This window comes from Coffea arabica, chromosome 11c (assembly GCF_036785885.1).
Source record: "Coffea arabica cultivar ET-39 chromosome 11c, Coffea Arabica ET-39 HiFi, whole genome shotgun sequence".
Lineage (NCBI taxonomy): Eukaryota > Viridiplantae > Streptophyta > Magnoliopsida > Gentianales > Rubiaceae > Coffea > Coffea arabica.
The window spans coordinates 29,215,130-29,236,075 of NC_092330.1; the positions used below are offsets into that span (position 1 = coordinate 29,215,130).

General features: G+C 35.5%; 1 protein-coding gene across 6 annotated transcripts; it reads left to right on the forward strand.

Annotated features, from left to right (window-relative positions):
* The first annotated feature begins 10,878 nt into the window (after positions 1-10,878).
* Positions 10,879-19,740, forward strand: LOC113716727 (uncharacterized). 6 transcript variants are annotated; one of them, XM_027241133.2, is made up of 11 exons: positions 10,879-11,237; positions 11,577-12,052; positions 13,459-13,579; positions 14,301-14,386; positions 15,777-16,194; positions 16,287-16,387; positions 17,641-17,707; positions 17,825-18,052; positions 18,305-18,766; positions 18,990-19,062; positions 19,365-19,740. In XM_027241133.2, the coding sequence occupies exons 2-11, from the start codon at positions 11,658-11,660 to the stop codon at positions 19,595-19,597; spliced, it is 2,184 nt and encodes a 727-aa protein (XP_027096934.2). In that variant the 5' UTR covers positions 10,879-11,237; positions 11,577-11,657; the 3' UTR covers positions 19,598-19,740. The 6 variants fall into 6 exon arrangements, with proteins under 6 accessions (XP_027096934.2, XP_027096936.2, XP_027096938.1 ...); XM_027241135.2 differs by lacking the exon at positions 13,459-13,579 and having other exon boundaries at positions 11,577-12,044; XM_027241137.2 differs by lacking the exon at positions 10,879-11,237 and having other exon boundaries at positions 11,912-12,044; positions 13,459-14,222.
* Positions 19,741-20,946: the final 1,206 nt, after the last annotated feature.

Sequence of the window (20,946 nt, forward strand, 5' to 3'; positions counted from 1 at the left end):
GTCATCAAGTAAACTATTGATTTTAATCTTTAATTCCTTATTCTTAACATAAGAATCTATCAAACTTTCATGTAATTTTTCAACAAAAGATTCAAGGTCTTTATCACATTCATCATCACTCTCAAAAGTAGAGTTGTTAGAAGATACGGTTTCATCACCTATGGCTATGAACGCCATTTGTGTTGATTCTTCTTCTTCTTCTATCTCTCCATCGGAATTGCATTCATTTCATGTTATTTGGTAGTTGTTGAATTTTTGTCTCCTTTCTTCTTTTCCTTCCTTCCTTCCTTTTCTTCATGGGACATTTATTCATGCAATATCTGAGTTGGTCACACTCATAGCATCTTTCACCCTGTTTCTTATTGATCTTTTGTTTTTCTTTTCCTCTTTGATTGTTGAGTTGGTTAGGATTTGAATTGCTAGGTCCTCCTCTTCTAAATTTTCTCTTGTTGAAGATTCTTTTCAAACTTTTAGTGAGGAGTGCCAAGTCATTGTCATCAAGGCCAATGTCTTCACTATCCAAAGAGAATGAATCATCCTCCTCTTGTGAAGCTTTTAATGTGATACTTTTCTTCATTCTTGCATCCTCTTTATCTTGAATTTTGTACTTGAGTTTCAATTCATAAGAGGTTAGAGAATTTATGAGAGATTCAATAGACATAGTGGTCAAATCTTTTACTTCCTCTATAGCGATTATCTTGCTTTTCCAATCCTTGGATAAGCCATTCAAGATCTTCCTATTTTTCTCTCCTAAGGTGTATTCCTTTCCTAACGCCTCTAGATCCTTAATAATATCATTTAATCTACAATACATTTTGTCTATATTCTCATGAGACTCCATCTTAAAAGATTCATACTCAATGACTAGGAGAGACTTCTTTTGTTCTCTAATATTGTCACTACCCTTATGCATTTCTCTCAACTTATCCCCAATCTTTTTAACCGATTTACAACCCTTAACTCTTATAGACTTATTGGCATCAAGGGCATTGCATAAAATATTCATGGCTATGGCAATCAAGGTGAGGTTGGTCTTCTCTTGGGCGGTTCATTCATGTCTAGTTTTGACTCTAGTTCTACCGGTGTTCTCATCTTCAATGTTGGCTTCATAAGGACCTTCATTCACAATTTGCCATAACTCAATATCTATTGACTGCAAAAAGATTTCCATCATTTCTTTCCAACTTACATAGTTAACTCCATTAAACATAGGAGGTCTAATGATGGATTGACCTTCTAAGAACAAAGCATTATTAGTTGCCATTAATCACTCCTAAACCTATTAAGTTTAATTTCTAAGAGACCAAATTCCGATACCAATTGTAAAAACTCAAAGCAACCTAAGAGGGGAGGTGAATTAGGTTGATTAAAAACTTAACTTTGTTTATGACAAATAGGACACAATTTAAATTTACCAAGTATATCTAAATGATCAAACACTTATAAAAATAGAAACAATAAATAACAAGTAGGAAATAGCAACGAAAGATTAAGCAAATAAATAAGAGAGAATAAACAAACCAAATGAACTACCAAGATCCACAAGATTTGAAATCCAATTCTTCAATGAAGAGCTTCTTCAATTTGATGAAGTTACACCAAAATTGTACAAGGGATCACCTTTTGCTTACCCAAGTACACCTTGATCAAGTGAAAAGGTTCTACTACAAATCCTCACTAAATTACTCACTTGAGAACTATCACTTTACACTAAGTTACAAGTATATGAGGTAGACACTAATTTTTTAATGAAAATTGCTCTAGAAAGCTTGTACAAAGTGTTGGCAAAAGTTCTTGATCCTTCTAGTTACTGTAGTATTTATAGGGTTCAAGAAATTACCTCCAAATCACTTTCAATGGTCAAGTATTAAATGCAGGAGAAACTAGCCGTTAGAGGGTTTGGACGTCCAAAGTCAGCAGAGCATCCAAAGCAATCATCCGATAGCTTCAAGAAAGAACTTATCTTAGCTATTGTCGGACAGCTGAAACAATTAGGTAGCATCTGATCCTCTGCGTCCGATAGCAAACAGAATGTTATCAATCTCAACTTGAATTTTTTGGACGGCCAAAAAAACAGTTTTTCGTCTGAACGAAACGTCTGATAGCAATGGAAGTTTGAGTGTGCAATTTTCTTCTATCCAGCACCTGAAGCATTCTTTTGAACAGTGTTGTCGGACATCCGAGAGATAAAATAGCATCTGAAAGGAGCGTCTGATCCTTTGACACAACTTCATGTGTACTTGATTTCATTCAACCTTGATTAATTGAATTGTAAATCTATTTTCTATCAAGGCACTTGAAAAGATATTAGTAGAAAAATAACACTATGGTTTGTTATCATAAAAAGTAAAAAATCAAGAACCAACAATTCCTATCCCAAATCCTCTCATCAGCTCCTAAACATAGGCATTTTTTTTGGCATGAAGACTGAAAAGTAGTTCTTTTTTTGGGCATGAAGATTAAAAGTATTTCTTGCTTAGTACATCATCAACAATCTGCAGCACATGGAAAATTAAAATATTTAATGCTAGGTACTGATATACACACTGCAGATGAGAAAAAATTAAAAATAAATTTGGGAATGCCATGGAATTAATTACATTGCCCCTGTAAAGGTTGTTGAAGGAGATACACTTCCCATAATGATAAAAATTGCTCCATAAATTGTCCCAAGGGACCCTAGGCACAAGATCATTGCAATAAATGATCCTAAAGTACTTGCGCGTGCTGCTATCCAGGTTTTCTTCCACGAATGCTCCAAATTTGGAATCTCCAACTCTTGGTTGTTGGGGGGAGAGTAGTAGGGGGAGGGAGAGGGGGAAAAGAGATGGCGGGAGAAAGGGAATGAGAGGGAGAGGGAGAAGAGGAAAAAAAACTTCTCTCTTCCAGCACTGGCACCGGTGTCGGAAGAGGTGCCGACCAGTGGTGGTCGGCGGCAGAGGCAGTGGTAAGTTGAAATGGGAGAGAAAGAAGAGAAATTTTTTGTGTATTTTTGGGTATTTTGAAATATGTAATTTAAAATTGTTGAGAAGTTTTTTTAGATTACTGTAGTTTAAATTGTTAAAAAACTGGTAGGAGACAAACTTGGGCAAAAACTCATTTGCCAAACAAGCCCTATGTTTTTGTGTAGCTGAAATTTTGATGGATATGATTTTGGAAAGATGGATTGTTGCATTCTAGTAATTCTTTCTAGGGATTGCATGCAAAGTTTCTGTTTCTTTTCTTGTCTTGTTAGTTCATTATAGTTGATCCTACCTTAGGTGAAGGCCTGCTTTTTCCTATTGATAGTATTGAAGTCAAATTAATTCATTTCTAAAGAATTGGGTTATAGCTTTAGTTAGAGCTGTAAACGAACCGAAACGAACCGAGTATCTCATGTTTGAGCTCTGTTCGTTAAGCGACTCGAACTCTGTTCGTGTTCGTTCGTTAACTTTCGAACTCTAAACCTGTGTTCGTGTTCGGCTCGTTAAGTAAAATTCGTGTTCGTGTTCGGCTCGTTTAACATAAACGAGCCGTTCGCGAACACGCTCGAAAAGTTTGAATCCAGACTATTCTAGGCCTTAAATATGCCACACAAATCATTAATCATCCTAAAAAATAATTAAAATACTAAATGACTAAATTCCATTATTCAATAACTGCATAACCAACATTAACATAAAAATAACAAATAAAACAAAGTAATTTGTCCTTCAAATATAAAAATTCAGACATAAGACAAGTACAAATTTGTTCGCGAACGCTCGTTAAAATTCGCGAACATGTTCGTGTTCGCTCGATTATTAAACGAACACAAAAATTCGTTCGTGTTCGTTCGTTTAAGGCTTTCGAACGAGCCTTTAACGAATACGAACGAGTCGAAACGAACCGAGCTAACGAACAGCTCGGTTCGTTTAACAGCTCTAGCTTTAGTCTATCGAGTTTTTGTGATCTTTATCCGTTTAATTGAAAGAACATTTAAGGGTAGAACAATTGGATAGAAAAGAGTTGCTAATCTATTCTACATTACTCCAAATAATAACTTAGTTGTACTGAAAACACAGTATGACATCACATGGAAACAATGTCAAAATTGTATTAAAAAAATCAATTCAAATGTCTTTATTTTAGTTCCAAACACTATTAACTTGTTAGGGCTCTATATGAAAAATAACAGACACTAAGATGGAGATGTCAGCATGGTTAACCAACAAATATCAGTGGCAACAAGTGCCTCTAGATTTCAAATTGATAACTTCACTTCGTGATTAAGGTTACCAACAAGGCACCAACCTCGATTCATGTAGCATTTACTCTCAATGTTAGTTTTGAATGCAAATCAACGAACATAATAGACAGACTCAAATCCTATCTACAAAAGTAGTATCTTGCCCTATGTTCCATCATTGATAAACCAAAATGTAGTTCCAATGGTCAAATTCCAAATTATGGTCATAATAATCATAGAAACCATCATAAAAATTATAGTTCAAGGGAAGAGGAGAATGAGAGAAAAATCCATTATGAAGTTCAAGTGATATGGCAGGAGTGTAGAATTAAGGCTATGGTATTAGTTAATGTGGATTCTATTTGGAATGCCCTTAGTGAATATGACAGCTTAGTGATTTCATTTCCAAACTTGTGAGTAGGCAAACTCATACATACTTTTTTCCTCTTCTAATTGATTGCGAACTTGAGTAATTTTATGCTTTTGGTAGTACTGCTACTAGACTTTGTTAGGGAGAAATATCTCGAGAGAGTCCACCAAAGAACCTAATATATAAGTCAAGAACCCAATTCTAACCCAAAAACTTAAACTGTTAGGTCTCGAACCCTTACTTACATATTAACTGCTCTTTCTCCATTTTTTGAACAAATGTGGGACATAATCCTTTACTCATAAACCTAACAAATCTTCCCTTTTATGAGTAACCCTCATATTAAATCTAAGTTTATAAGCTCTTTTCCAAACCCACTTTAATATTCAACACAAGTCCACCTTAACATCTAAGGTCATTTTTTCTCCTAATCATGGACCCACACCAATATGGGATATAATCATTTACTCATAAATTTAACAAATTCCCCTTTCATGAATAACTTCTCACATTAAATCCAAGTTTATAAACTCTTCTCTAAGTACACTTTAATATTCAACGTAATCCCACCTTAACACAAGTCACATCTTCTTCTAATCACGCACGGACCCGTTCTTCTTTAACATCCAAACTAGATTCTAGACTCCTGCCAACCCTTGACTTCTTGGTCTAACACCAATTGGAGCTTCTGCAAAACTCATGGTATACCTAGTCCAATACTAGCAAAATTTCTTGACACTTCGGTCCACCATAAAAAAAGAATTTTCACCGGTTCAATTCCAAGAAGAATCCATTTTCCCATGAGTAGTCTAGTTTCGCAACCGGAAACTCTGATACAACTTGTTAGGGAGAAATACCTTGAGAGATTGTGATGACCCCACCTCTCCCTAGGGCTTACCCCAAGGTTTAGCGGACCGCCTGCTCAACTCTCACCAGAACTCACTCACTCACGCCAAAAAAATAGGGTGCAACCTCAAGAATAAAAGAAATAACAGTTCCCAAATTTGGAACATACAAATACATTCATTTCTATCTCAAACATCCATACAATCCCAAATATATCACAAGATTTAAGTTCTCAATACATTCAACTTTAATTGAGCGATTAGTGCGATTACAATCACAAAATTTTTAAAAACTAGACTATGCTAGCATGTACCAGTCTCACGCCCTATCTCGTTCCCCCTGTAAGAAAAACAATTTAACAAAATAGAGTGAGCTAAAGCTCAGTAAGGTTTCAAATATCAAGTTGACCATTATTGAAAAATACAAGTTTCAAAGTAGCAAAGTAGCGAGCATAACAAGTTCATAAAAGTGAGCAATAACACTTCAAGTAGCAAATCTCAAAATGAGCGAGTAAAAAATTCTTTTCTAAAAGAAACAATAACACTACGAATAACAATCAAAGTATAAGAATACAGATGGCTCTCAGAAGCCAATTTCCCGTTGCTTCACCAGAGTTTGATCAAGTATTAGTTGACACTCCGTCAACCTTCAAGTAAAGTAACCAATCCAGTAGTGCTTTGCTTAACACCAATTTATCCACCATTCAACCATCTTACCAGGTCCGAACACCAACTAAACATTGGTGGTAATACTCGAGCATATTAATTAGCGAGAAGATATCACTCCACTCGACAAAACAAGATACGCATGGTTCGTTATCTAATCGACCAATCCCTTGCCGGCTCGACTCGATTAACTAGTCGTGGGGTTTGGGTTTCCAAGTAGTCATTATAGTCGATGACCAATCGACTTAGTCAAGAGAAAAGTACAGAGACGGGAATGAGAGGTACCTCCCACTCGTATTGAGTGTGGTACATACTGTCGTTCAGCACATACAAATCAAATACAAATACAAATACAAGTACATGTCAATGATAATCAAGTCACTTGTACAAGCATGAATGAAATATCAAGTGATTAGTTGAGTTAGATCAAGTGCGATAAAGTACACACTTGCCCAACCAAATCAAGCAAATCTTATCCGATTACATTGGTAAAGAATTTAATCATGTATTTAGAAGCACTCACCAAAGGTTTAGTGCTTTTCAAAATTACGTTCAGGTCCAACTCCTTGGTTGGAGTCCAAATCTGCGATAAAATATCATTTAAAAATGTAAAACTCTCTAGAGTTCGAAACATAAAAGTTTCGCTTTAGAAAATCAAATAAATGAAACTCATTCAAGTATTATTCATTTTGCTTATCACACCCTAGAAAACTCATGCTCGCTCTTTTAGTTTCGGAAGCGGTTCAAACGTTTAAATTCGTAAGGTGGCTAAAAGATGAGAAAATATATTCCGAATGGTCGCTACTTTCATTTTTCCAAGGTATGAGTTTTGGCCAAATTTTAATTTATATACCTCTACGAAAGAAGACTTGAATACTATAGACAATTCAAGTTCAATTCAACTTTAAATCTTTGTTCAAGTCGCGAGTACACACGTTTAATCCTTGAGTGAAAATTTGGGCAGCATGCCCTTTGTATTTAGCTATTTTCCAGCCACTTATGGCTTTATTATTTTCCTCAACTCAACCCAAATTCACACATAAGCAGTCTTAACACAATAGCCTTTCAACTAAGTTCAAATTCATCGAAACACAAGGCAATTCTAACAATGCAACCATCAAAATCAAAGATGGAAACCAATTCTAAAGACAAATGGCTAAGTAACAGGTTTGACATCTTCCGGCGTTTTGGTCACAGCTGAAGCCATGCTTATCGGATTGGGATAAATTTTATGGTGTTTCGAAGCTAAGACAGAGACCTACATGTCCTACGAAGACATCGACGCCCAGTTCTTGCATTTTCAAGGTCAAAAAATGAAATTTCAGAGAAAACAGAAAACTGTCAGTTAAATTGAGCATTTGGCAGTCAGGGGTATTTTAGTCATTTAAAAAGCTACAGTAGTCTGATTGAACTGAAATTTTACAAGTTACTATATAACTCAATTTTCTACAACTTTCATGTTTTGATCAAGACCTGATTTGGCCTCTCTCATGAACGAACATGCAGTGCCAAAATAGGGCAGATTCCACTATCAAAGTTGGAAATTCACTTCTACTCTAAAATTTATATCCTAACTCACTACTATCAAGTATTATATCACCAAAACTATCAATTACTAGCTCAATACCATCAATTACTAGATAAACAACCATAAGCAATGCTGAAAAATGTAAACCCTAGCTACACATTCCACTATATCATCCAAAACTAAATAATTCACCATAGTAAACCAAGGACATAAGCTTCCTTACCAAATTTAACAAGAATAAGCAAGAGAAAAGGAAAGGTAAGCATTATACCTTCCAAAGACTGCTTGTAAATGAAAACTAAACCCCTTTCTTCCAAAAATTTTACCACACAAATCTTTCCCGACACCAAAAGAGAAGTTTAACCGGTTTAGTTCAGTTGATTTCACTCAAACAAGGCAAAATCTAAGGCTGAAGTTGAAAGTTTCTCTCTTGTTTTTCCTCTCCTAAGTTCAGCCAAGATAGAAGAAAAATGGAAGAAAATGGAGCCAAGAAGAAGATAAGAAGGAAAGAAAATGCTTGGTCAAAATTTCCTATGCTTTCAACAAGTGTCACCACAAGAATAATTCTCATTTTCCTTTCTTTTCTCTCTTTTTCTTGGTCCAAAATTTCGGTTGGCTTGAGGATATTTTGGGGCTAATTTTGCTCACTTAATAACAAGAAGATTAAGATAATAAAGTAGTGTTCAAGTGATGCACTCAATCAGTAACAAACAGCGCACGTTGGTTCAAGCCGTTTTTCCTTAACGCGTGCGTACTAGTGTTTTTACTTATGGTTCACTCACTTATTATTAACACTTCTAATCACACACTTTTCTTACTTAATACTCATTTTTATCCACCAAATTTAGTACACACACCTCACCAAGTGATCACACTACCAAAATGCACCAAAGATACACCAAAAACCCTAGTATACACAAAAAAACCCTAACTTATGCCCTTCGTTTAGAAAAATCATAACTTGAGTTATAAATATCAAAATTCATACAACTTGGCCTGTTAAAAACTAGATTTCAAATATTAATAATCTTTAAAAGACACCTCAAAGAGATTTAGTTCGTAAGTTGGTCCAAATTAAGTCATAAGCTACTACAACATTCCTATGTTTACGTGTGCAGAGTAGAATTTTCAGTCAACTTTGCCAATTTTCTGGAATTTATAGAAATTGAATCAAACTCTAAATTTTACACCGTAGGAAGCTTTATGAGTCTAGTTTCAAACGCAACAAACAGAACTCAATTCCGACTTTTCTATACAAAGTTATAGCCAATTTCCCAATTCCCAAAGCTGCGCAGAGCCTCCTGCAAAAATTTCTAGATTTTCTAACAACTTGAGATTATGAAACTTTTCTTAACAAAATTCACTCCCTTGGCTCAAATTCAACCATTAAAACAACCAAGAATCTAAGGCAAGTAAGCTCAAATAAGAGCTATAAAGACGAGTAAAATTTCGGGGTCTCATAGAGATCCCACCAAAAAGCCAAATATGTAAGTTAGGAATCCAATTCTGACCCAAAAACTTAAATTTTTAGGTTTTAAATCCTTCTTATATATTAACCACTTTTTCTTCATGTCTAGAATCAATGTGGGACATAATCCTTTACTTATAAACCTAACGGACTTGCCTTTCTATGATTTTTTTTAAAAATTTCTTGTTAAAGGATGCTACAATTTCTTCACTTGCATAACTTGCTATCCTTAGAGGAAAAGTGAAAAAAAAAAAAAAAAAGTATCCTTTACTTGAGATATTCGTGTATAATTTATGAATGATCCATGTCCAAAATCTTGGTTCTCTCATGTCCTGCGAACTTGGAGTGCTAATTGTTCCTAATCCTAACTGCTATGTTGTCAAATATGCTTTTAACATCAAATGAATGTACTTGTGTCCATACCCCTGCTGTTGTAGGGTCACAATTAAAAAGAGCTCAGTTGGTTTGTAATTGAAGAATAACTGGAAATTATACTTGTTTCCATTGTTTCAGAAAAGGTACTATTTTTAAAAAACTTAAATGCTTTAGAATGCACAAAAACACAATATAAAGTTAATAATGGTGCTTCATTTTTCGTCTCAAAATATGGGGGATATGAGTGAGGGACTATTTGTATGCACAGCATTTCGTTTTGAAATCTTTCGTCTCTAGAAAATTAATATGATTCTGACTTAGTAATACAAGTCACCAGCAATAGACAATATACTGCTGATTGAGGGGTAAATGGTAAAGTTGAGCAAGTGCATGATACATGGATGCAGTAGTGGAACATCATGCTATATTAGGAAAAAGAGAAATGGTAGACAGCAACTTTGTTTATTATATTCTAAGAAAATCTTGCCAGAATTTTTTTGAGATTGTGCGGAAGCATATAAGATTAAAAGGGCCCCAATCAATCCTAGCATGTATTCATTTCATATGTCCTGATGATTTCTGGCATTAGTCAATCAAACATTCTCTCTTTCAACCTCTGTATATATGTACCTTCATATTCCATCAACATTTTCTAGTGGGTCATATTCAACTTGATATATATTTTCTGCAGTATTACTTTCGGCCTCTTGAGAATTGATGCATATATTAATGTTCAATCACATTATGGTATGCTTTATGTGCTACTAGTTTTCTACAAACATGATTGTATCAGTTACTTGGTTGTTTTTATTCATAACCATTTGTCAGCCGGAGAATTCCTTATCCACATCCTGGACGTATTTGGTTGGAGCAGAAAGGCTTGCAACGAGCTCTTTATTGGCACATTGAAGCTCAGGTAGTGTTGGATCTCCAAGAGTTTCAAAATTCAGTAAGCATCTTGAACAATATGACGGTGTTTGTTTTAGATGTACAGTTAAAGAATATGGGGTGTTTTTGGAGTTGTTTTGAAAATATACATTTACTGTTGTATTTGGAACGTGAAAAATAATTTTTAAAAAACAGAAGCAAAAACAAGGAATCTAAACAGATCGTCAGAAATTAGCACTAACAACAGATGGAAGCTAAATCTAAAAGCTATTTACAATACTCTCTCTCTCTCTCTGTTATCCCATCTTTAATTGATTTGGCCTAATATTGTGCAAAAAAAAAAAAAAAAAGCCAAAGAAGGGAGGCACGTGAGATTTTAGATTTTAGAAGTTGAGGGAAGGTAAATGAAATTGTCAAAAACTTCAGCGGAGACTTTTAAAATTATCCTAGGACAAAAATATCCAAAATACAAGACAAATTAGATTTTTTTTTTTTTTTTTAATTCAAGTGATATTGTGAGAACTTGGAGGTTTTTGCAATTATCCCTTTATCTTTCTTTATCTTTCTTTGTTTGATTTGTACTGCATCAACCTTCAAACCAGATTGGGAAAATGTCCATCTTGGCATCTCCACTCTGGAGTAGTAAGGCTGCCTTTCATTCTTCTTTCCTCCCTCTCCTCTCTCAGCTTCAAATTTCACCACCGCCCGTGCATTGCATATGATATGAAAGCTTCCTCGTCTTCTTCGCCCTTTCATTCTTCCTTCTCCTTCTCTTGAATCTCTGCCACCCACTTGCTGCTGTTTAGTGAAGAAGAGTCTTCAAAGAGAGAATTTTGGGTTAAAGATTGATTTGTTATGGCTGTCTTCCTGTGCAATTTCTCATAAATTGGGTACGGGTAAATTTTTTTTTGCTTTTTAATGTTTGTTTTTTTATACCCTAAAAGTCTCTGAAAAAAATGGTGAAAGCCTGCGGACTGGTCGCTGAATGGAAGCTGAAGTTCTGTTGACTAGTCGGCCGGATCGACTCGGACTCAGCCGCGTCCTTGAAACGTGGATAGAAAGGAGGAGTTAATCTGTTCTACATTACAGTATATAATAACTTAGTCTTTTACATGGAATATGCTACAATCTCAAAATTGTATAAGAGAATCGATTCAAAGTGTCTTTGTTTCAGTTCAAAGCATTACTAACTAACTTTGAGTTATGGTGCTTTATATGGAAAACAACAGGCACTGGGACTTCAGCGTGGTTTACCAACAAAAATCAGTGGCCACAAGCGCCTCTAGATTTTAAACTGACAACGTTACTCCATGATCGAGGTTATCAGCAAGGCTCCAACCTCGATTCATTTAGCATTTACTCCCGATGTGAGTTTTGAATGCAAACTGAGGAACATAACTTGTGGTCTCAAATCCTGTCTGCAAAAGAGATGTGTTGCCTTGTGTTCCATCAGTGATAATCCAAAATGGAGTTCCAATGGTCATATGCCAAATGATGGTCATAGCAAATATAGAAACCATCATAAAAATTATAGTTCAGAGGAAGAGGAGGAGGAGAGAAAAGTCCATTGTGAAGTTCAAGTGATATCATGGCGAGAACGTAGAATTAAGGCTGAGGTAGTAGTTAATGCAGATGTGGCTTCTGTTTGGGATGCCCTTACCGACTATGAACGGCTTGCTGATTTCGTTCCGAATCTTGTGAGTAGGTAAACTCATGCACACATTTTTTTCCTCTTCCAACTGATGGCAAACTTGAGTAATTTTATGCTTTTGGTGGTGCTGCTACTGGACTTTCCTGTCTATGATTTTTTTTTTTTTTTTTAACTTTCTTGGTTAAGGATACCACAATTTCTTCACTTCTGTAACTTGCTGTCCTTAGAGAAGAGGAAAAGAAGTATCCTTTACTTGAAATATTCATGTGTAATTTATGAATGATCCATTGTCCAAAATCTTGGTTCTCTCATGTCCTGGGAGCTTGGAATGGTAATTGTTCTTAATACTAACTCTTGCTGTTGTCAAATATGCTTTTAAGATCCAGAATGTATTTGTATCTATACCTCTGTTGTTGTAGATTCACAAATACAAAGAACTTGGCTTCTAATTGAAGAATAACTGGAAATTAGGCTTGTTTCTATTGTTTCAGAAAAGGTGTGATTCATAAAAACTTAAATGCTTTGGAATGCATGAAACACACAATGTAAAGTTAATGACTGTACCTCTTTTTTTTCGTCTCAGAATATGGGATATGAGTGTGGGACTATTTGTATGCACAGAATTTCGTTTTGAAATCTTTCATCTCTAGAATATTAAGATGATTCTGACTTAGTAGTACAAGTTGCCAGTAATGGACCATTTAGTACTGATTGAAGTGTAAAGTTGAGCTAGTGCATGATACATGGATGCAATAATGGAAGGTCATGCCATATCAGGAAAAGAAAAATGGTAGACAGCAACCTTGTTCATTATATTCCATGAAAATCTTACCAGAATTTGTTTGGGATTATGTGGAAGCGTAGGAGAGAAAGGGTTCCAATCAATCCTAGCATGTGTTCATTTCATATGTCCTAATGATTTCTAGCATGGGTCATATTACAGATGTCCTTTGAAGCTCTAATGATTTCATTGTACTATGGTTGTTCTAGAATCTATAAATGGAGACATAGTGTAATTAGAGTTACTTCCTTACACAATATTGTGTTAAAAAGCTTCACTTGGATGAAGTTTTTGCAGGAATCAGGTATGCATTATGACAGTGTTTTAGATATGTCACTTGTTGCCCTTATGACAATGTTTTAGATATGTCACTTGTTGCCCTTAAATATTCCATCACCATAAGCATTAGAAGCTTCCTCTGGTTCTTGTCATTTAACTAAAAATTGCAGTTCTTTGCTCTTTCAACCTCTGTAAATTTGTACCTTTATACTCCATCAACATTTTCTAGTGGGTCATATTCAAATTGATTTTCATTTTCTATAACATCACTTTCAGTCTTTTGGGAATTAATGGATATGCTAATTTCAATCACATTACAGTATGCTTCATGTGCTACTAGTTTTCTATAAACATGATTGTAGTAGTTAATTGGTTCTTTTTATTCATAACCATTTGTCAGCATGAGAATTCCTTGTCCACATCCCGGACGTATTTGGTTGGAGCAGAGAGGCTTGCAACGAGCTCTTTATTGGCACATAGAAGCTCGGGTTGTGTTGGATCTCCAAGAGTTTCAAACTTCAGTGAGCATCTTGAACAGTATGATGGTGTCTGTTTTAGATGTCCAGTTAAAGATTCAGAAAGTTGTGCTAAGAACAGACGGAAACTAGCTCTGAAAACTCTCTCCAATCATAGATTTGCCTTGCGTTACTTGATATGCCCATAACTGTATTTGTCAGGCTGCTATTTGAGCTGCAAATTGCTTTTGCGTCTGTTACATAGAAACTTTCTTCAAGTGAACAACATTTAACTATTGAACTTTGATAAGGATATGAGTAGGGTAAGGGCGAATATATACATCAACGCTTTAAGGTAACTGGTGCAGTTCTTTGAGCATGGTGCCTGAGGGATCTTGAAAAACATTTTGCCCATTCAAGGAGCTCCATGATATTAATTATGATGTATTAGATTATAGAGCTGTCCTATCCTTCTACAGTCCGTCATTTTGTTACTGATATTGTGCAGGAGAAATTCTAATAACAAAAGAGTTACTATCATATCCATCTTCGTTTCCTGACAAGCAATGCTGCTAAGAAACTAGATTCGTTTAGACCTTCCCTTAGTTGAGAAGTTAAAAGAAAGGCATGGGCAGAACTGGTATTTCCACTATTTTTGAGGGCAAAGAAGATTTTTCCAAGCGTTACTGTACTTGTCCATTCTGATAGAGTAGGTAGCAGTAACAAGGCATTCTTATGTGATAACTTTATCTCAGTTTTTAACTATTTGCAAATGACATTTATTCAGGCAAATGACCATGAACTCCAGTTTTCCATGGTTGATGGTGATTTCAAGAAGTTTGAAGGAAAATGGTCTGTCAAATCTGGTAAAAGGTAAATTCTGGTGTAACATATTTTGCATCTCCTTCCTGGTGATGTGTGTTTCTGATTAAAGACTCATGTATCATTTGTTCTTAACATTTTTGGCAATCCATGCTGGTTATGCATCTCATTGGCAAACATGTACCTCAAAACTATACTAAATAATTGAATAATGAAAGCTTAGTGACGTGACGTGAATAACTATTCTCATATTCACTCTAACAAAATGGTGCAAAAGATAGAAACTGAATGAAGGAAGATAAAGTCAAATGAACTTCTCGTAGGCAAGGTTTATCCATTCCCCCGCACCCCCCCCCCCCCCAACCCCAAAAAAAAAATTTTGTAATATATTTAACACCAAGGTGGTCTTTCCCCAAAAATCATTAAATAATATCATAATTATGAATGAATCCCATGATACTGTTGCATGAATGTAGCCTCTTCTTTTAGTTTTGGAGCCTTTATTCAACAAAAATGATATTGTTTACCTTTACATAGCATAGGTAAACATCTTTAGTGACAGAGACAAACATGCGTTGGAATTTTGGTCATCCTCTAGATCTTGCTTGCAATGTAATCATATTTACTTCCTTTCTTGCTTCCTTTTTGAAAATTTGCCTCACATTCTTCTTTTCTGCAGTTGCAAGATGATGGTGGCTCGATTAAAATATAAGTGTTATTGATCCAAATCTTCCTTTTTTACCATGAGTGTCGCATAACAAACCTTTGACATCACATAATATTGTGTGCTGTATTAACAGTTTGAACTTCATGACCGATGATCACATCTTTAAAGCGTTCAGCTAATAATTGTTTCAACTTTATGCGCATCTATTATTGTTGTCATATATCTTAAACTTGTGTCTTGATCTTCTTATGCAGAGACAGATACATCATATTTACAGGTTTTTTATTTTTTATTTTTTGTGATGACTCTTTCATATACCATTATAAGAAACTGATAAATAAAAGCGATTACCATAAGGACTGGCCTTTATTTTCAATATGAGAGATGATACCTTTATCAGAAGATTGGCAGATTGTCTGCTGATCATAGAAAGAATGACAAAATTCTTTCTTTGCTCTTCAATTATGCTACAGTTGGATCACTCAGTAATATGAGGTCCTGTTTTGCATGGCTAAATTTTTGTATGATACTGACAATGGTAAATCATCAATGACTTTGTCACTTAGGATAGGGAAAATGTAACTCCTCAAATTACTTAGTACCTAGTCAGAATAGGGAAGCAACTGGTACACTTTAACTAAATAGTTTATTTAGATAAGCTTCAAGCAAATGATGTGTCTAAAGGTGATCAGCTTCTCTTTTAGTCACACAAATGATGCAGACAATTTTTTTTTTTTTTTTAGTTTATAATATCGTCTCTTGTGGACTTTGCAGGTTCTCAAAAACTACTTTGAGTTATGAGCTAAATGTCATACCAACATTCAACTTCCCTGCAATTTTCTTGGAGAGAATAATCAGCTCAGATCTTCCTGTGAATCTTCAAGCCATGGCTTGCAGAGCTGAAAGTACTTTCAAGAACAGCCAGAATTCATTGACTGATGAAGCTCCTCCAGTTACAACATTAGCAGACTCCTTTACTTCCACAAGTTCAGATGTCAGTGGTGTTGCATCAGACAAGAATGATTTTCCCACTGGAGAATTAAAAGAAAAATTGCTCAAGGCTACCTTGAGCCCCTTATCTCCCGCAAAAAGTGAGTTAAGCAGTAATTGGGGAGTATTTGGGAAAGTATGCAAGCTTGATAAGCCATGTATGGTAGATGAAGTTCATCTTCGAAGATTTGACGGCCTTTTGGTAACTGATGACTCTTCAGGAAACCTTGCATTTACCTGTGAAAGCCATGTCTGAGAAAGCTGTCTAACCCATCATTTGGTCTTCTTGTGAAGGAAAATGGAGGTGTTCACCGTTGTGTTATTGCTAGCATAACCGTAAAAGCTCCAGTGCCTGAAGTTTGGAATATTTTGACCGAGTATGAGAGACTTCCTGAGTAAGTAACAAAGGCTTTCATTTCAGACCTCTGAATCCTGGAGAATAATAGGGAAACTAATATGTTTCGTGAATGTCCTTTTCAGTATCCTGAAATCATTGTCCACATTCTAATTGATCTTAAACCATCTTCAACTGGATCATCATGTGATAAGAACATTTTCTCTGTAAATGGAGCACTATTCATTCTGGCACGAATTGAATTTATTGAAAGCTTCAGTTTTGCAATACATATAAAATCAATTGTCCACTGAGGATGATAAGAATAATCTCGTTATGTTTCAAGGCCCACAGCAACAAGAAGAAAATATGCTAAACCTTGGCACGAGTAGAAATTTAGGCAAGAGAAACTGCCGTCTTGAAAGAAATTGAACTTTCTGCATTGCACAGTCTCTAGATTTAAATTTTCTCTCTTGGTCCTCTCTTTCCACCCCATATTAAAACAGAAGTTGAATTAAGATCATTGCTGGAAAGTTTATGATAATTTACAGTTTCAAGCACAGGCTACAGAATCTGACAACCTTGAGAAAATCATTAGCTTAAAATGTTCTAATTAACAATAAAAAATGGGATATTCTGAATACTTTGCATGGTCTAGGTATTTTTAGAAATATGAATCTAGAAGGATATGGTTTCCCTTGGAATGTTATTTAGCTTAATGAAACAGAGAATACAACTCATAGCAATATCTCTTTCTTTTTCTCATCCTTGTTTTTGTTCTTTCGAGATCAAGGAGTCATGAAATGCTTAGCTATCTATTATAATAGTATAACGAACTGAAAAAGTTCATATCTACAAGGAGTTAAGGTTGTAGGCTTTCTAATAAAAAGGTTGGATCATTGGGTATGAGAAGGTCAGTAAAGAGGTTGGATCATTCTGAGTTAAAGCCCTGATGCTTAGCCTGAGCAAATGATTATTCTGTATTAAATTATAAAACAACAGCCCCTGTTGCTTTTGAACAATTAATCTCATTTAGCTATCAAGCTAGAGTGGAGGAATGAGGAAATTCATGTGTCTCTGCATGCAGTGAGAGAGAGAGAGAGAGAGAGTATGTGTGTGTGTGTGTATGAATGACAATAGGAGTAGTAATGGAATAAAGATTGACATATTAGGGGATAATAAAAAGAGAGGAATTTTTTTTATGTTTCCTCTGAACGACATCTTCTATGTACACACTGTACATAGAATAAAGTTTTTACATTTTGGATCCAGCATAAATGAAACTTTCTCTTTACTTTCTTTTAACTAGTGCAGGATAGTTCCAAACTTAGCTATCAGCAAGATTCTGTCACGCGAGAACAATAAAGTTCGCATTCTTCAGGTACAAACTGCTGTTTTCATACTAACAATTGATGGTGATATATCAATTGATGCTGTTTCCCTTTAGAAATGTCCATGTTTGTCTCATACGTACAATCTTATTGCTGTGCTTTTTCAGGAGGGATGCAAGGGTTTGCTATACATGGTACTTCATGCACGTGTTATACTTGACTTGTGTGAAGTACTTGAACAAGAGATTAGCTTTAAGCAGGTTGAAGGTGATTTTGATTCATTCAGGGGGAAATGGAGTCTAGAGCAATTAGGGAATCATCACACACTGTTGAAATACACTGTGGAGTCAAAAATGCGGAAGAATTCATTTCTTTCTGAAGCTATCATGGAAGAGGTTTGTCTCCATTGCTGTTTATTACAAGAATATAGCGTTTTCCTTGTCGAATTACGTCACTTTAGTGTGCATTGATGTATACGTATACATATATGTGATGGCATATATAATTTTTTCAGTTTAAAGTCCTTTTCACAAAAGATGAAATTCCAGGAAATGATTCTGTTAATCTTCATAATTATATCTGCTGTGACGTTAGAATCCATCAAATGGATTATCAATCATCCTTGGCAAAATTTTATGGACTTGTAGGTGATATATGAAGATCTCCCTTCAAATTTATGTGCAATTCGAGATTATATTGAGACAAAGGTTGCTGAAAACACTTCCAAGGCATTTGACTATTCAGCTTACACAAATGAGCTTTTTGCTTCATCTTCCAACGAGAATGCTGCCAGTAATGATGAGCCAGCTAATCAAAATTTGAGTTCAACTGCTTCAGATTCATCTAGACAGAGACCTAAAGTTCCAGGATTGCAGAGAGACATTGAAGTTCTCAAATCTGAACTCTTCACTTTTATAGCTGAACATGGACAAGAAGGCTTTATGCCCATGAGAAAGCAACTTCGGAGGCATGGAAGGGTGGACATTGAGAAGGCAATCACGCGCATGGGAGGATTCAGAAGAATAGCTGCCTTGATGAATCTCTCTCTCGCATACAAACACCGCAAGCCAAAAGGTTATTGGGACAACCTTGAGAATTTGCAAGAAGAGGTTAGTTATTAGTTATTGAAAATCTAAGTCAATGAGAAAATCATGCAGCTAGCTTCCCCCCCCCCCCCCAAAAAAGACCAAAAACAAAAAAAAACTAAAGATTGCTAAGCCTATGACAGAATCGAAATTAAAGGGTTAGCATTCTAGACCTCGACATACTTACAACAGTGTGCTTGACTTCTCTATTGAAATCTTTGTGCTGGACTAATGTCTAATTCTACAGATAAGTTGGTTCCAAAAGAGTTGGAGAATGGACCCATCATTCATGCCCAGCAGAAAAGCTTTTGAGCAAGCAGGTGCAGAAAATACATTTCATCTTGTTTTCTTGTCATTTCAGTGATAATGTTTTAGAATTTACTTATAACCAGAAAAAGACTCAACTTTTGCACTAGCTGGTCCAGCTTGTCTTATGCATAAAAAGTTTCACAAAATCTTATTGGTAATCCTTTTATACGCATGAAATGAAGTCTAGATATGCTGGAGTGATTTTGATGTGGATGCATAATTTGAACTTAACATCATCAGAACATGTATATGTCTAAATAGTTCTTCAGCAAGTACGCTCCTTCAAATATCTTAATCAACATATACTTTTCAGGTCGCTTTGATATTGCACGTGCATTGGAGAAATGGGGAGGTCTTCATGAAGTTTCACGTCTTCTTTCACTTAAGGTGAGGCATCCTAACAGGCAGGCAAGCTTAGCAAAAGAAAGAAAAATGGAAGTTTTGGCGCCTAACGAAGACCAGGCACCATCTAAGCCTTATGTTTCGCAAAACACTCAGAAGTGGCTGACAAAAGTGAAGGAATTTGACATAAATTGGGTGGAATGATATCTGTATCTGTTGTTCTCGCTAATTATGTATTTGCTGTAAATTAATCAAAAATTTCGGTATTAAGGAAGAGTAAGATTATGTATAGACCATGTTCCAATTTCCTTTATATATGATGAACGCTGGTGTCTGAGAATTCATAATGGATCCAAGATCTGGATCAGCCCCACTAGATGTTACAGCATTAAGGTTACCTCTAATCTTCCAATGTGTTAAACAGGGAAAAAGTTTCAGAACTTCCTTCTCTCTTACCCAAGATTTGTAGCAGAAACTTATAAAGAACTTTGGCAACGAGTAAAGTGGCTAAAGATTTTATAGTGTGGCTGGATTTCTGTGGAATATTAATGTGGGACGTATAGTCTTTAAACAGAATCAAAAAGAAATACGAAAGCTAAGGATCTAGTACAGGATGTGAAATTGATGCATAATTGTGTGAAATGATGCATATTGTGAAGCCATGAAATCAATACTAGCATTTGAAAAAGAAACAAAAAAAATAAACAAAAAAAATTATTGCTTAACTTATTGCCAATGCAGTCTCCACATTTATATAACTTGGAAATCAACACTTTTGGAAAGGTCCAGCATAGGCTCCTGAATTACAAGCATTCGAACCATATTATCTGTAAATTAGCTTCCTGAGGCCAAGAAATGATGATGATGTTTAGTAATTTCAAAAAAACATCACTAAACCTTCTTGGGTACCTTTCTTCGCTACTTTTGAATGAAATGTGAGATCAAATGTAGGCTCCAAAATGTAATAAAATAGATCTTGCCATCTATAGAGTTTCTTATCAATTATTGACATTGGAAACTAACAAATAAACAAGCTTCCACCAATCTAGTACACAAGTTAAACAAAGTAAAAAGAACTTATTTAGGGCATACAAATAATAATACTAACATGAAAGCTAGAGCATAAAAAAGAAGAAAAAGAAAAAGGGAAGAAACATAGAGGTGGCAATTTATCCTAAATCCCGATGAACTACCCATGCCCAAAGGGACTTTGGGTGAAATGGGTATTGTAATTTGATATTGGATTTAAAATGGGACATATCCCAATTGTATCCATTAATTGATGGGAAATGTTGGGAAATACTTGGGTACCAATTGGGCCCAAATATGTTCCCAAAAAATTTCATTTCCGACCTGATCAACTCCTCTCCCTTGTCATCTCCGACCTCTGCAGCTCCCTCAACCATTCCTCCACCTCCCTTTCTTCCTCCGCTCACCCTTGGCTACTCCCTCAACTTTTGTCAATTATATCTTGTATCCTGTTCATGCCACCCTCAAAAATCCCGATAGGTATTTCATCCTCATATCCCTTCCTTCCTAATTTACTCCTCGGT

Bases quoted from the DNA above. Each gene is read 5' to 3' on its own strand.
- LOC113716727 (XM_027241133.2), top strand. From the start codon at position 11,658: ATGATCGAGGTTATCAGCAAGGCTCCAACCTCGATTCATTTAGCATTT. The intron at 13,580-14,300 runs GTGAGCATCTTG...ACATTTATTCAG, and splicing joins TCCAAGAGTTTCAAACTTCA to GCAAATGACCATGAACTCCA. The intron at 16,195-16,286 runs GTAACTGATGAC...CTTCTTGTGAAG, and splicing joins GAAGATTTGACGGCCTTTTG to GAAAATGGAGGTGTTCACCG.